This window comes from Varanus komodoensis, unplaced genomic scaffold (assembly GCF_004798865.1).
Source record: "Varanus komodoensis strain SLA01 unplaced genomic scaffold, ASM479886v1 scaffold6_4, whole genome shotgun sequence".
NCBI lineage: Eukaryota > Metazoa > Chordata > Lepidosauria > Squamata > Varanidae > Varanus > Varanus komodoensis.
Window position 1 is genome coordinate 2,781,668 of NW_025336347.1, and position 14,870 is coordinate 2,796,537.

At 41.4% G+C, this 14,870-nt stretch overlaps 1 protein-coding gene across 1 annotated transcript in view; it reads right to left on the minus strand.

Moving 5' to 3' along the window:
- Positions 1-3,489: 3,489 nt before the first annotated feature.
- Positions 3,490-14,870, minus strand: part of ARL8B (ADP ribosylation factor like GTPase 8B) — a 31,972-nt gene continuing 20,591 nt past the window's right edge. Inside the window, exons 2-7 of the mRNA XM_044451826.1 lie at positions 13,817-13,897; positions 10,364-10,437; positions 8,682-8,775; positions 7,998-8,065; positions 7,670-7,740; positions 3,490-5,777 (exon numbers count right to left, since the gene is read on the minus strand). Of these exons, the coding sequence (XP_044307761.1) occupies positions 5,728-5,777; positions 7,670-7,740; positions 7,998-8,065; positions 8,682-8,775; positions 10,364-10,437; positions 13,817-13,897 (438 nt within the window). The 3' untranslated portion in view covers positions 3,490-5,727. The remainder of the gene's footprint in view (positions 5,778-7,669; positions 7,741-7,997; positions 8,066-8,681; positions 8,776-10,363; positions 10,438-13,816; positions 13,898-14,870) is intronic.

Genomic DNA, 14,870 nt, shown 5'->3' on the forward strand with positions numbered 1-14,870 from the left:
CGATTTTTCGCCCCGGCGCAGCCAATCGGGGGACGGCGCTGGCTTTGGGCGCAGGTGGCGCGTGTTGTTCAGAGGCAGCAGGCTTTCCCGCGTTGAGGGCGGTAGGAGGAGTGCTTGGAGTTCAGTTCAGATAGCGAGCGACTGAGAGCATAAGCGCCGTTGAGAGGACAGGGGGCAAAACAGCCCTCTTCCGACGAGCCTGTTCTCTCTCGCTCTCTCTCTCTCCCCGACCTGCTTGTTCGCAAGAGGCATAACTGTGCCAGCCAAATAAACCGCTCTCTGACGTGTCATTTGTTAGGAAGGCATCTCATTGTGTTATAACTGGTTGATTTATTTACAGTAATTAAGTCTTCGAAACGAATTGTGGTGAGGCGCTGTCAAAGTCGTCTCCAACTTACGGTGATCCTATGAATGCGTGACCCGTTGTAAAGGCAAGGCTACAGCCTCGTTTATGGAATTGATCCATCATAGTTGATCTGCCACTTCTGCTTTCGACTTTCCGTAGTCTGACGAGGCAATTCTAATGCATGTTTAGGCAAAACAAAGACCTATGAACTCCCAGCCATCCAGGAGTTGTAGTGCTTTTTCTGTCTAAACACGCAAAGGATGGCACTCTAAATTGCAATTTTGCATATGTAAATCACAGAGTATATTTCCATAAACCGTATAACCAGTGATGTTTTTAAATGACTGACTCACAGTCCCTCTTCTTCCACCATAACCTACAAGCAGAGTTGCTATTGACTTTAGGCGTGAGCTCACGGTAGGGGAGGAGGTGGATAACACTAAACAGTCTATTCTGTTCAGTCCATAGAAGTCCATGTTCCCTACTCCAAAGACCATGCAAATGATGATCGAAGTAGTAAGGCCCATATAAGCCATTATGGCAGTGCCTGCACACACCAGAAATGTGCTACATATTACAACTTATTTTAAACATGTTCTGGTTGGCAGTTGGGCAGCTGGGCATGTGCATGATTACAGGTACTCATTCTTTAGTTAAAACATAATGCACTTTTCTACAAGCATTTCCAGGTAGCTGTGTTTCGCATCAGGGCAGCCAAAACAAATAGTTTTATTCTTGTAGTCATTACGACACTATTCTCATGTAATAACATAATCCTATGCAACTTTTAAGGCAGAAATGCTGTTGGGAACACTGTAGGACTTTTTTCTTTCTTTCTAAAGTTACATATGACTGTGCCTTAAGTGAATTTAAAACGAAACTGATTGTGCTTGGTGTTAAAGTCTTGTTTTGCTTTTGCCTATCCAGGAATCTGGTTGCCCACTTTGCCAACACAATGTCAAAGACAGGCCTTTGGTTTGATCCAGCAGGACATTTTTTATGATAGGAACTGAGTAATAAATATGCATTTCACATATGTTTAGTACACAGATACACAGACAAGCTGATGTCTGTACTAAAGTTTCTGTGGTAAATATTGGGTCATTATTCAGCTATTGAGTTCAGCCATAACAAGCAACACCCATAAGAAAACTAAGAGATGTTTTACTTAACCTGTTTTGCCTTAATGTCTATGAAATCAGGGCCTTTGACAAGGTGCTACATGATATCCTGATTGAGAAACTGATGAGCTTTGGAATAGATAGATGCTCTGTCTGATGGATTAGGGCATGGTTGATGGACTGCAAGCAGAGGGTGACTATCACTGGGGAATCATCAAGATGGCAACTGGTGATGAGCGGAGTCCCCTAAGGCTCAGTTCTGAGACCGATTCTGTTCAACCTCTTTATCAATTACCTGGAAGAAGGGGTAACCAGTATGTTGACCAAATTCGCAGATACCAAAGTGGGGGCAGTGGCCACAACTAGGAAGCAGGTACTCCAGATCTAAAAGGATCTGGACTTACTGTGGAAGTGGGTGGGGGACAACAGGACAACAATGTAGATAAGTGCAAGGTCTTGAACTTGGGAGAGCAGCACTTGTGAAAGGGATCTTGGGATACTTGTCAATAGCAGGTTAAACATGAGCCAGCAGTGTGAGGCAGCAGTTAAGAGGGCGAACGCCACCCTTGCATACATAGGCAGAGGCATGGCTTCCAGATCAAGAGAGGTATTATAAGAGGCTCTGTAAGACTTGAGTGTGCCCACAACTGGAGTAATGAGTCCAATTCTGGGCTCCACATTCTGAGAGATGGCTAGGATAGCATCAGTTCAGCACAGGGTCACAAAGATGGTAACTGGATAGGGGGCAGGGTAAAATTACATGAGACTGAGGTAGCTGGGGCTTTTCAACCTGGAGGTGACTCAAGAGGGGGATTTTATCGCAACATATAGGTATGTGAAGGGGTGTCACATGTTAGAGGGTCATGACCTGTTCTCCCCTGTGGTGGAAGAAAGCACATGGGGTCCAATGGGACAAAGCTCAAGGAAACAGGAATCAGGTTGGATGTCAGGAACCCCTAGGACAGGGGTCCTCAAACTCTTTCAACAGGGGGCCAGTTGAAAGGTGCTCGTGATGTGTGGGGGGCGTGGGCCAGGCCAGGGCCAGGGGGTGCACAGGCGCAGTGAGGCAGGGGCAGGCACACGCGGAGATCATTTTCTCCAAGCGAGTCCAAAATTTCTCCACACGAGCAAGCCAACGCCTCACCACATGTGCATGCATGCATACATGGCGAGTCCAAAACCTCTATGGTGGGCCGGATAAATGGGCATGGTGGGCCAGATCCGGCCTGCGGGCCGTAGTTTGAGGACCCATGCCCTAGGATATGGAATGTGCTTCCAAGGGAGGTGGTGGGCCCCATCAGTGAGGGTGTTTAAGGAAAGATTGGACAACCACATGTTGGGTATTGCATGAGCAGGGCTGGCTGGAGCCAGTGGTCAGAATGGATGGCCTGGAAGACCCCTTCTGACTCAGTATGTTTCTAAATTGCAATATTCCTAAATATCAAATGGGGAGGAAACTGATATGGAACTGTTCTGGTAAGCCTAAGCTGTACACAAGTTTGAGATATAGTGACCCTTTGTATTTGATTTAGGCTGACTATACTGATCAATACAGGTGGAAATTTAGAGGAGTGGGAAACCCTTCCGTTACAAAATGCAGAAACCATATGCCAGCCATAGGATGATCCTAGAAGCAAGCACGGCCAACCCTTTTATTCCCACCAGAGAAGGGCTTTTCTATTAGATACTACAGAATACAATTATTTACTATATAAACTAACAATATCTTATGCATATACAAGTAGCAAGTCCTACTGAATTTAGTAGAATTTGCTTTCAGGTAAATGTGCAGTGGATTGCATTCCAAGCGATCTAGCTGGATAATACTTCATTCGCTTGGGAATAAACCCCCACTGAATTCAGAATTTACTCTGGACAAGACATGTGATTATATTATACATTGTTTTCTATGCACTAAGTCTTCACTTGATACTTCTATGATCTTTGCCTAGTTGCACAAGTAGGTTTATACTCTCAAATTTCAGTCACACATGAGACCTTGATGAGTCAAGTTACAGTATGTCAATATGACCCTGAAAACTCAAGTTTATTGGATAAAGCTAAACAGCAGTAAACCAACAAAATGCAATCCACCTAAATAAAAAAAAATCACGTATTTACAAAGTTTGATAAATGTATAAGTTGTTCACATGCCGAGACTAATGCACAGGTTAAAAAGTTGGTAGTGGTTTTTGGATGTCAAAATGCTGAAAGCGGTGAAGTATACACACACGCAAAAAAATCAAACACACTGAGTTCAGCAATAGGCCAGTTATCTAAACAGTAATTTGGTTCCTACAGGAAAGGGCAACACATTCTAGTTCAGCTTCCTTGTTTTTAGGCACAGGTAGAGTTGCTCTAGTCAAGTGTAGCAGTCCATAGTGAACTACAACTACAGTAGCAAATTAACTGTCGCTACAGCATCAATAATACACTTGTAAGCATACCGAAGTTAAAACTGCAAGCTCAATTTGTAAATGGAGGCAATACTTGTATCTGTGCAACAGTGCAGTAATTGCTATGGGAACGGTAAGGCCATGGCAGTGCTTGTTGTCCGAGGGCAGATTTGTGTTGGTTACCTTGGTCCAATCAGTACCTATGGCATAGCTGCAGGAACTCTGTACAAGTTCAGACCTTGCACCTGTCATACCTTAAAACACTCAACTAGGCTAGAGTTGCAGCCACTGCATGATCCTATTTTACTTCACCCATACAAGTTGCCAAAACTGCCAGTCTTTTACAAACATATGTTCCTGTAAAGGCATGGTCTGTGGCCTTTTAGCAAAAGAACCCTTTGATGTTAACTAGGAGTGCCTGTAAAAGGCTGGAAGAGAGGTGCCACGGATGCAGGGTAGTAGAGGATGTTAGCAGAGCCTGATCCAGTTTTGAGATGCTTATTTTTAATAAACTGTTTTGGTTTGATTTTTTTTACTGGATCAGGCACATATGTTTGTGTGCATTTATGTGTACGTGCCCCTAAATGTACCAAATGTGTCAAACAAGGACTCTGAAAGTGTCGTATCTAAGTACATGCAAGTGCAAAAACTGAGCAACACAGAGAGGGGCAACACAAGCAGGTGTAACCATATATTTGTATGCATACAGTAGGCTACAGTAACATTACTGTATGAATGAAATCAGCCTTAACAAGTCTGTCCCTTTAAATATTGACACAGCAAAGAAGGTAAAGCTACAGAAGTAGTGTTACAGGTTTTTATAGTTCATACACCTCTATGCTGTAGAAGCTAACCAAGAACAGGATCTGTTCACTGATTCTCTTGTGCTTCAAAACACCATTTAACATTTCATAGCCTGTGAACTTTACACATGATTACACACTGAGAAAGCAGGTAAACCTAGAGTTGTCACAGTAGCCTAGGTATTTCCTAGCAGCAAGTGCAACTGTGAACAAGTATTCCATTAACAGAAGGACAAGCCAGACAGTGAGAGATTCTTTTGTGCTGTCAGTGTGACACAAAGTGTCATGCAGCTGTACAGACTTTGCAAAGCAATTCAAGGAGCAAACTGATTGTTAGTCTAGACTGAGGTGCTTAAGTTTTACCTGCTTGTATGTACAAACTCTTGAAAGCTTTAGTTTGAAGTATTCTATGCCTTATCCCACTTAAGAATCTTAACATATATAAAGTTATTAGCAATGCCTGCATGGATTAAAAAAAAGTCGACAATTTGACATGACTAATTCATTGGGATGAATGAAACTTGAGAACTTAAGATAATTTAGGGACTTAATATCTAGTGCCTGGTACTTTCCATTGCAAACCATTTACAAACACATCACATGCATCTGAGAGAAAAGTTAGTACCCCCTTTAGACAGTGTTTGAAAAGCTTTTTAGGTACAATAAGTGGTGCTAGAATCCTCATGCTGCCCTGTGTCAGCATCTTCAGCAAGCCACTAAATACAAGGTTTAAATAAGTTTGCTGAAAATCAAATATAAAACCTGGCTCAGGAAGACCAGAGCAGAAACACACTTTGATTAAATGATAGCTTTTGGGAAGGGGGCACCCACTGCCACAGTTTAGGTGAACTTAATAAAAACATTTGCACAACTCATGATAACTCTTAGCTGATTCTTTGACAAAAGTAAGAATGTAAGTCATTCAGCAGTGCACATGGAGGCATAAACTGTGGAAAAAAAGGCAATTCCTTGGACAGAGGAAGTCTATCCTGGATAACATTTTATCATGGAGGGAGTAGACAATTGAGATTATGGCCAACTGAGGGTTTATCTGTAAGATTTCAGCTTCTTCTAGACTTTGAATGCTGAATAAGCCACTGAAGTGTGATATCTAGGAAAAAGAAAAACATTGGTCATTTGCCTTCAACATACTCTATTCTTGCAGCTGAGCATCCAATGTAAAAGTGAGAGATAAGCATATGTATACACATAGTTGTCATCTTAACAACTATACTGCCAGGAGTTTCTTTTTCCAGATTCTGGAAATACTTCAGAGGAAAATAGCAGACAGGTAGGCAGATGTTCTTGATGGCTGAACCAGTAAAGCCTCAGAAGTTTGCCAAGTCCCAAGCATTTCAGCAGATATTCTTTGGATAGGTTTCAAACAGTTTTAGCTCAGTCAGTATTTGCTTCTGAACTATTACTCCTTTGCACAAAATAAAAAAGGATATACTCAAAAGGGCAAGGTTGTGTTCTTAGACAATTAACAGCTCTAAGTGCCAATTCAAATGTTCTAGACTGGTGGGTATTACTCTGGGACAGTTAAGACCAAACAAACAAATTACACATTGTTGCTTTTATCTATCAAGTCCCTTCATATACATTAAAAAGCTTGTGTTCACACAGCAGGACTTTTACCATCTTACCATTTACAGAAGACTGTGCAGACAAGAAAAGCAGTTTCTTATAAGGGAAAATCTAAGCAGAATTATCAAGGTTGAGAAACAGTGAGCAGATGTGCTGGTGCCCACATATTCATCACTTTCAATCAATAATCTGGGAATCCCAGTGTTAGTTGCTTGGTTAATTCTAACCTATTTAAACCCTAAACAACACAGAGTTCCAGTTTTGGACATTACAATTAACCCAAGAATGAAAGCTGAGGTAATGCACAGATGGGAGGCAACACTGCTGGCTCCCACATGACAACACCAATTCCTGGATCGTTTAATGTAGGAATTGGGCATTGTGTGTGAATCAGGTTAATAAATTCTGTTTCATGTGGTGACTCTGCTGATGTTCAAGGGACTGGGAAGGCAGAAACCAAAATCATGTAAAATTTATTGAATATATTCCAACGGATCTGCTTTCTAGTTTTTGCTAAATATTGTTTTTGCTAAATAATACACAAAGTAACATGCAGCTACACTGGTCTTTTCTATGTATTGGACACTTCACACGAGTCCTTTACAACAAAGGCCTTAATAGGCAGCAGCCTATCTTAAGTCCCATGATTTACTATACCAAATGAAATGTAGAATCCTGTGAAGCCACAAGTTTCTCCATCTCTCCAAGTAAACACTGAATGAATTACTCCTACCAAGCTACTCTCAATGTTAAAGCTATGTCTCTTTGTTTTACTGTTCTTTGTCAATTCTTTTCCAATTTATTTCACATTTTAACTAAGCCATGTCTGGTTAGTATAATTGTTCTTTCTATATCGTTTTGCATTGACTTTGATTAAAATAATATCCAGGAAATTCCAAAGACCAGTTGACTGCTGTAGGCCAAAGGGAAAACAAGACACTGGCCAAACACAGCCAGTTAAGCTGCTACATGGACAGGCATCTCACTCAAAGAGATTAATCTTGTTTATGGGTTTCCATCGAATGTCTTCCAAACAGATTTCTTCTGCAATGGGACAAACTCTTCCTCCCTTCCACATTGACCCTCCCCCATCCTGTGAAGATGACACAAAGGGCTTTAACAGCCATGTTCATTACAGTGATGGACACTGTTGGATAGACCCAAGGTTTACCGTATTTTAACTCGAGTTTTCCAGATTCCTTGTAAGAAACAATGTGTTTGGTCTATAGCTATATGTGCAGCTTACTATGAATTGTGCACAAACCTGAAATGGTATGAATTAATGAACTACTAGAATATCCATTGGAAGGAACCTACTAAGTATCTGAAAGCAATTAGAAGTAGTTTGCATATTGGGAAGCAGAACACTCTCGATTCCTGTGCCCAGTAGCAGCTAGCTTTACTGAACATAATTACCTATGTTGTCCTTCTCTTTGCAGGAAATGGAGTAGCAGCAGATTTCTCTGTCTTGAATAGCAGCCAGGTTCCTGGAAGAGAAGCAGCATGGAAGCAAGTTAATAAAAATCTCTAGCAGTGCCCTGTTTAATATGAAAATATTGCAATCCATGTGATAATTACCAAGGCTATTTCTAAGGTAATATACTGAAAGCTCTTGTTCAGTTCTTCCTAAGCATTGCATAATATAATCAAATTTTGTCCTGCAACATGTGTTAGCTCATAATATCTAGTTCTGAGTGGGGAAAGTCAGCATAGGCCTCTCAAGACATACATGTTAACCACTTACATTTTTTCAATAAGTTGCTTTTCATCCAAAGCATTAGCAAGGTCTCTTTTGTTTCCAAGTACTAGAACCTGAAGAGAGAAAAAAATAATTTATTTGAAACCTGCCTTCTATTATGAAGGCAGCAGCTTACATTAGCTCAGTTCCTATAAAAACAGAATGGAAAAATAAACAGCTGGGTGAAAACTACATCTGCAATCTTTCTATTGCTTCTAAGAACAGAACATTTATGGTCTGTTTAATAATTTGCATGTCTAAATTATTCTGAACTACTCACACAAGCAGCTGTACTTTTGGGGGGAAATCTATGTTTTAAGAACACTTCTGTAGTGCATTATTGTTTAGCACTGTATCCAAACTCTCTGGGTTATTTAATTACAGTGGGAACATTCAGGCAATGTGCTCAAGGATGATGGGGATGCACATTAATGCCATCCCAAAATTTAAAAGAACCTTGTGAATTGGACTATTATATATGGAACAAAGCAAGAATTAATGAAAGCCCAAGAGGAAAATCCTTCTTGTCAAACACATGGTTAAGTATACATAATAGACAGAACACCACAAGAAGTTATGTGACCTAACATCTCCACAAAGCTAAGGGTTTCTTTCAGATAGGAGTATGCAGGAGAAGGAAATCTATCTCAAATGTAATACGGGGTGTAGGACCATATATTTACTACTCACAGGAATTCCTTGTAGCTGTGGTTTGTCTAGTAAATTGTGCAGTTCATTTCTAGAAGCTTCGATTTTTTCACGATCTGCTGCATCTACCATATACCTATTAAAAGTAATTACTTTGGCTTAACTACAGTTATAAGCATTAAACTGTAATATAATGCAACCCTGTACAAACCAAGTTAACTCTCAGAAAATGACTAAACCCAAACTACTATAGGTTCTAAAATGGCTAGACAATTAAAAGCTAATGTAAAAAAGTATGAGAAACTGATGCTCCTTATACCTTTTACATTATTGATGCTCAACTGCTATGAAAGTCTCAGTGATTAAAAATTGGGCATTATGACCCCAGAGGACTTGTAAAAAGCCTGAGATAAGTAGATTAGAAAATGTATGGATGGTACAGTGTCAAATAGAATATATTCTGATATATTCTAACTTTTCAAGCAGTTGTAGCTTGTCAGGATCCTAGTGAGAATCCCTTAAGAGGTTTTTGCATAATAACCAAATGGAGATAAGGAACTGAGTGGGGAAGGCCTGCCAAACCTCAATTTGCTGGAGAGACGGATCATGCCCCTTTGTGATCGAAGACTTTACAAGATCCTTCTCTCTACTGCATGCACACTTATGCCTGTGTTTGTAATCTATAGTTTGAATGGTTCTTTGGTGGGGGCTTAGTTTAGATAGAAAGGAATACTAACTATATAATAAAATGCAAAATAGTTTCTAAACTTCCACTGGTAGCCAGAAGAGCTAGTAACTTCATTTTAAGCAATTAATTTTTAGGCTATCAATTTCTATCCTCGTGCAGCAATAATGGAATTATTATGGAATGCGCTCCCCGTAGAGGTGTGCCTGGAGCCGAGTTTATATTCTTTTTGGCACCAGGTTAAAACCTTATTATTTAACTGTTATTTTAAAAATTAATTTAGATTTTAATATTTAACAGTCACTGTTATTTAACTTACTTAATTTGTATTTTTGTTAATTGTTATTGTTTTATTGTGGTTGTTTTAATGATTGTAAGCCATCCTGAGATGTCTTGCAAAAGGGATGGCATACAAAACATTTTAAATAAATAAATAAAGTGCATTCACGTCACGTACAAAGTCATAGTTTAAACACACATTGGTCTGATTAATGTTAACTATAGTTTAGGATGATAAGAACAAAAGTCAGTCAGCCTCAGGCTCATGTGCCTTCCCTTCCTTGGTCTCAGGAAGAGTTGCAAAGTTTTTACTTCACTGCTACATGCCTTTTTTGCCTCAACTGATGAACCATAGCTAAAGTTTGATTGGTTTGAAATAAGCTAACTTGAAAGCAGGGAGGGAGGGGGGGATCCCCCTAATCACATGGAGCTGTGGTTTAGCGTGACATTCAAAAGCAGCCATGAGTACTTTGCAGTGCTTAGCAATAACTATTAAGCTGAAACTAAGCTTGAGATTGCCAAGCGCTTTAGAATGAAAGCTACTGAGTAGCTAAGAAATGCTCATAGTCTAGAACTTCCCTCCTCCCCACTGACATGGTAGAGTTCAAAGGAAAGGAGGCCCAAGACTGCATAATCTGCATTGCAAGCTTACTCCTGCACAGCTAGCGACTGGATATAGCATGACAGTAATAGCCCTGAAGAACTAGGTACAACACACAGTGGAAGCAGCCCCCTGTAGCCCCATAAGGTCTGCGCTTACACAATAGCATTAACTCCTCTGCAGTAGCGCTCCCACATACTTCGGAATCGTGGCTGTCCTCCAATATCCCAGATCTTTTAAGAGACAGAAAACTAGTGTTATGCATGAAGGGTGAATTTAAAGTTTTGCAATTCATAAAGGAAGCTGCATTTAATTTGCCAGGAGAAACAACAATGCCTTGTTAATACAGTTGACTGTTGACTAACTGTTGGAAGTGTAATACTTTTTTTCAAACACAAGTTTCTGCAATGTCCAGTAGCTGCCTCTTTTTAGGTGGAAGATAATATGGATAATGTATTCAAGCACTGATATATCCTAATGTACATGTTCTTTAAAATTACCTGTTTCTTGGAAATTACTACATGGTCAATGTAAAAATATAAATAAAATTTTCATGCTTTTTTAACAGCTACAAGGCTGATACTACAACACAGGAAAAATAAAAGCTCTACCACTTATAATGCAATGCAAAGACGACCTAACAATGCTTTCGATATTTTAATGGATGACATATAGACACCACTTTCATATGGACATACATATGAATATTTGGTCAGCCTTTGCTGAAGCTCATGTAGTGGATACACCTGGATTCAATATTGCATTGAATATTTCAGTTTCAGCAATATTTACATTTAACCAATATATAATGTCAGGGGATTTTTAATATATTTTTTGTTTCCGTGAAATACACAGTAACCAATACATGGGAGGGAGGGAGGGAGGGAGGGAACAAAACAGTTCTCCTTTAATATAGATTAAATTAGATTAATTAGAGACAGATTAGGGAACCTGTTGCTGTACTGTGCACCCTCCTGCCCAACAGACTTCCAGCCTGAGCTGACAGAGATCGTCCAGGACCTGGTGTTGAGGACCCCCATGTCTGCTCTACCCTTGCCCCTCATGGCTGTGCATCAGAGCCAAAGACAGGATAGGCACCTGGTTCCAGGAGGTTATCAATGCCTCTTCAAGGGAAAGTCAGGTCCCTGCCCCTTTGAAGGAGGCAGTGATTAGGCTTGTCCTGAAGAGAGCAACCCTGAACCCAGAAATAACTGCCAACTATAGGCCGGTGGCTAATATCCTGTTTTTGGGCAAGGTGCTCAAATGGGTGGTGGCCAGACAACTCCAGGCACTCTTGGAGAAAAAAGACCATCTAGATTCTAGATCCATTTCAATCTTACTTCAGGCCTGCAAATAAAATTGTCATCCTGTCTGACGACCTTTGCAGGGAGAGGGATGGAGGAGTACATTGCTACTGGTTCTCCTGGACCTCTCAGTGACTTTTGATACCATCGACCTTCGGGATAAGCTGGCCCGGTAGGGAACTGGTGGCACTGCTTTGCGGTGGTTCCACTCCTACCTGTCTGGTCAATTCCAGAAGGTGGTGCTGGGTGATTATGGCTCTGCGCCATGGTAATTCTGTCATGGAGTTCCGCAGGGTTCCATTTTATCTCCCTTGCTTTTTCACATCTACATGAAACTTCTGGGAGGAGTCATCCAGGGGTTTGTGCTGTGGAGTCATCAGTATGCTGATGACACCCAGCTCTATCTCTCTTACATGCAGGTGAGGCAGTGGCTGTCCTTAATGGTGCCTGCCTGAGGTAATGTGCTGGATGAGGGCCAGTAAATTGAGGCTTAATTGAGACAAGTTTGAGGTCCTGTTGATGGGCAGTTCAGCCTTCCAGGTGAATGATATCAGCCCTGTTCTGGATGGGGTTGCACTCCCCCTAAAGGACAGGGTGTGCTCCTCAATCCAGAGCTGTCAATGGAATCTCAGGTGGATGTCGTGGCGAGTACTTTTCTTCAGCTTTGGCTGATTTACCAACTGTGTCCTTACCTGAATGAGCAGTACCTAGCAATGGTGACCATGCCCTGGTAGCTTCCCAACTGGATTATTGTAGCAAGCTCTGTGTGGGGCTGCCCTTAAAGATGGTCTGGATACTTCAGTTCATTCAGAATAGAGCTCCTAGGATATTAATGGGGACCGGCAGGTATGCACATATAATGCAGCCCTTTACTGCTTACTGGCTGCCAATTGGACTGGCTGCCAATTCAAGTCCAGGCCCAATTTAAGGTGCTGGTGATGACCTATAAAGCCCTAAATGGCTTGGGTCCTGGATACCTGAAGGAGAGCCTCCTTCCCTATACGCCCTCCTGCCCCATGAGAACTGAGGTGGAGGGGCTCCTTGAAAGAGATTAGGAGGGTGGTTACCCAGAGCATGGTCTTCTCTGTGGTGGTGTCCCAGTTATGGAATATGCTCCCCAGAGAGGTTTGCCTGGCGCTAACGCTTTTTTCTTTTCAGCACCAGGCAAAACCCTTTTCCTGTTATTTTTATGTTTAATCGGTTTTAATGTGATTTTATATTATTGAATTACTGGATGCAATGCCATTTTATCTGTAGCTTGCTGTAAACCATCAAGACGCCAGTAGATGGTCTATAAAAGCTATAAATGCATGCATGCATGCATACATACATACTACTTTTACTGCAATATGGAAGGCCTTGGCAGTTATAGGCAGCCTATAAATGCAAGTATGTATGCACAAACAAACAAATTTAAAAAGATATAAATATGAAAGCTATTATCCCAAGATGTATAAACATAAAAGCTTCTGAATAATCGGAGTAATACAATAGGTGACTAGCCACTAAACACAGTAAACAAGTTCTGCATTAACTCAGTAAGCACTACTCCTATCCCACAAGAACTGAATAAGCCTGTTTCAATTACCCTGCTCTTAGCAGCTCACTTTACAGATGCAGATCAGAAGCACCAGGCTCTGATCCTCTGCTGCTTCCCATGAGATGTTTACTGCCATATTTGTTAGTTGCCCTCCAGTGACACAGTCATGTGTCCTGGAGATCCCAACCTAAACAACTGGACTGAAACAGAGCATGTTCCAACTACACTATCATCCAACGACTCAACATCATTTACCCATCTGCTGCTTTCCGTAGCCTTTTGGTGCATATTTCCAATTCACCACAGCAGTTTTCACATTAATATAGTCCTTCCAACAGCAGTTCTTCAAAGCCTAGTCATTATAGCAGAACTTGAAAAAAGCATTCATCACCCCCTATTGGGTACAGGCACTACAGCATGATGAGCTAAGCAATTTTGATGTATAAAAGACTTGCCCCTAAATAAGTTTTTAGAGGTATGCATTGTTCATTCCTGATTCAAAGAACCTGACTCTTACAAAGCAGACTAAGTACATCATTCTCTTCTCCTGCAGCCCATGACTTGAATGCAATCTTAACAGAGGGGCCCTTCTATTGATGAGAGTCATGTCAGATAATCTAAAGATGCTGCTATGAATGACCAGCACTGAATCATTGGGAAGGATGTGGGAGTCTCTTCCTTCTGAGTATTTCCCAACCAATTCTTAATTGTTCCTTTAAAAGTGGCAGCAGCTTGTTGCATCTGCCTTCACAAAAGCAGAATACGTACCTTTATCGTGACGTTACCCTTGGTAACTTTCCGCATGTTGAAACCAACTGTAGGAATCATATCTTCACTGAACTGACCTGACTGAAGAGAAAAGAGTTCAGTCATTAGTAAGACAGAGGATTAGCTTCTCTAGTATGTTTGTCCCTACTATTTTTCTTCTGGAGTAAGAATTATGGATGAAAGCACCAGAGAACATTTAGCATCTAGAATATTAACCTAAGATGCTATGTTTTTTCCTACCATCTTTTCCAAAATGACACTTGTTGTTGTGGCAACCACTAAGCACGTATCAAATCTAGGGCCATGAAATGGAAAGTGACTGGGGGTGGATTCCAAGATGGCGTCGGAATGAGACAGATATGATTAACGGAGTTTGTTTATCACACCGGTATTATTCAGCAGCGAGTCGTGGGAGACTCATCTAAGCCCTGTCGGGGTGAAGACAGATTGCCTGGGCACGCTTTTGGCTTGATGTGAGATGGCAATCTCATATCTGCTGAGAGCAATTCAGGTACTTCTCAACCGAGTAAACACAGGGGGTGGTTTCAGCCCCTTCAAGTTCTCGACATCTTAGAACAGGGGTCTCAAACTCGCGGCCCGCGGGCCAATTGCCGGGCCGGGCGGGGCTTGGGGGAGGGGCCCTGTGGCCTTCAAAGCGCTGGCGGCACCCAGGCCGGCCTCCGGGAGCAACGTGGGATGAGCGGCCCACCACCACCGCGGTGGTGGAATACTTGATGCGGCCCAGCCTCACCCAGACTGCCTCCAGGTAAATTGAGTTTGAGACCCCTGTCTTAAAAGATTAGCTTAGGATTTTTATTAGCCAGATAAGCATTGGAACTGCTGAGTAAATATTTTTTACTTCTTTTGCAATATTACCTGTGGAAAAGCTGCATTTGTTTATAATTTGGCATTAAGAAAAGAAAAACCCTCTGGATGTTTAGGCGGCGACTGAGATGAGAGAGTGCTGAGGTTTTTGTCCAAGTTGAAGCCGAAGAAAAAGACTTTTTCCTCTAACCTCTCTAAGGGTATAAAATTAGTTTAAATTTTTAAGGTG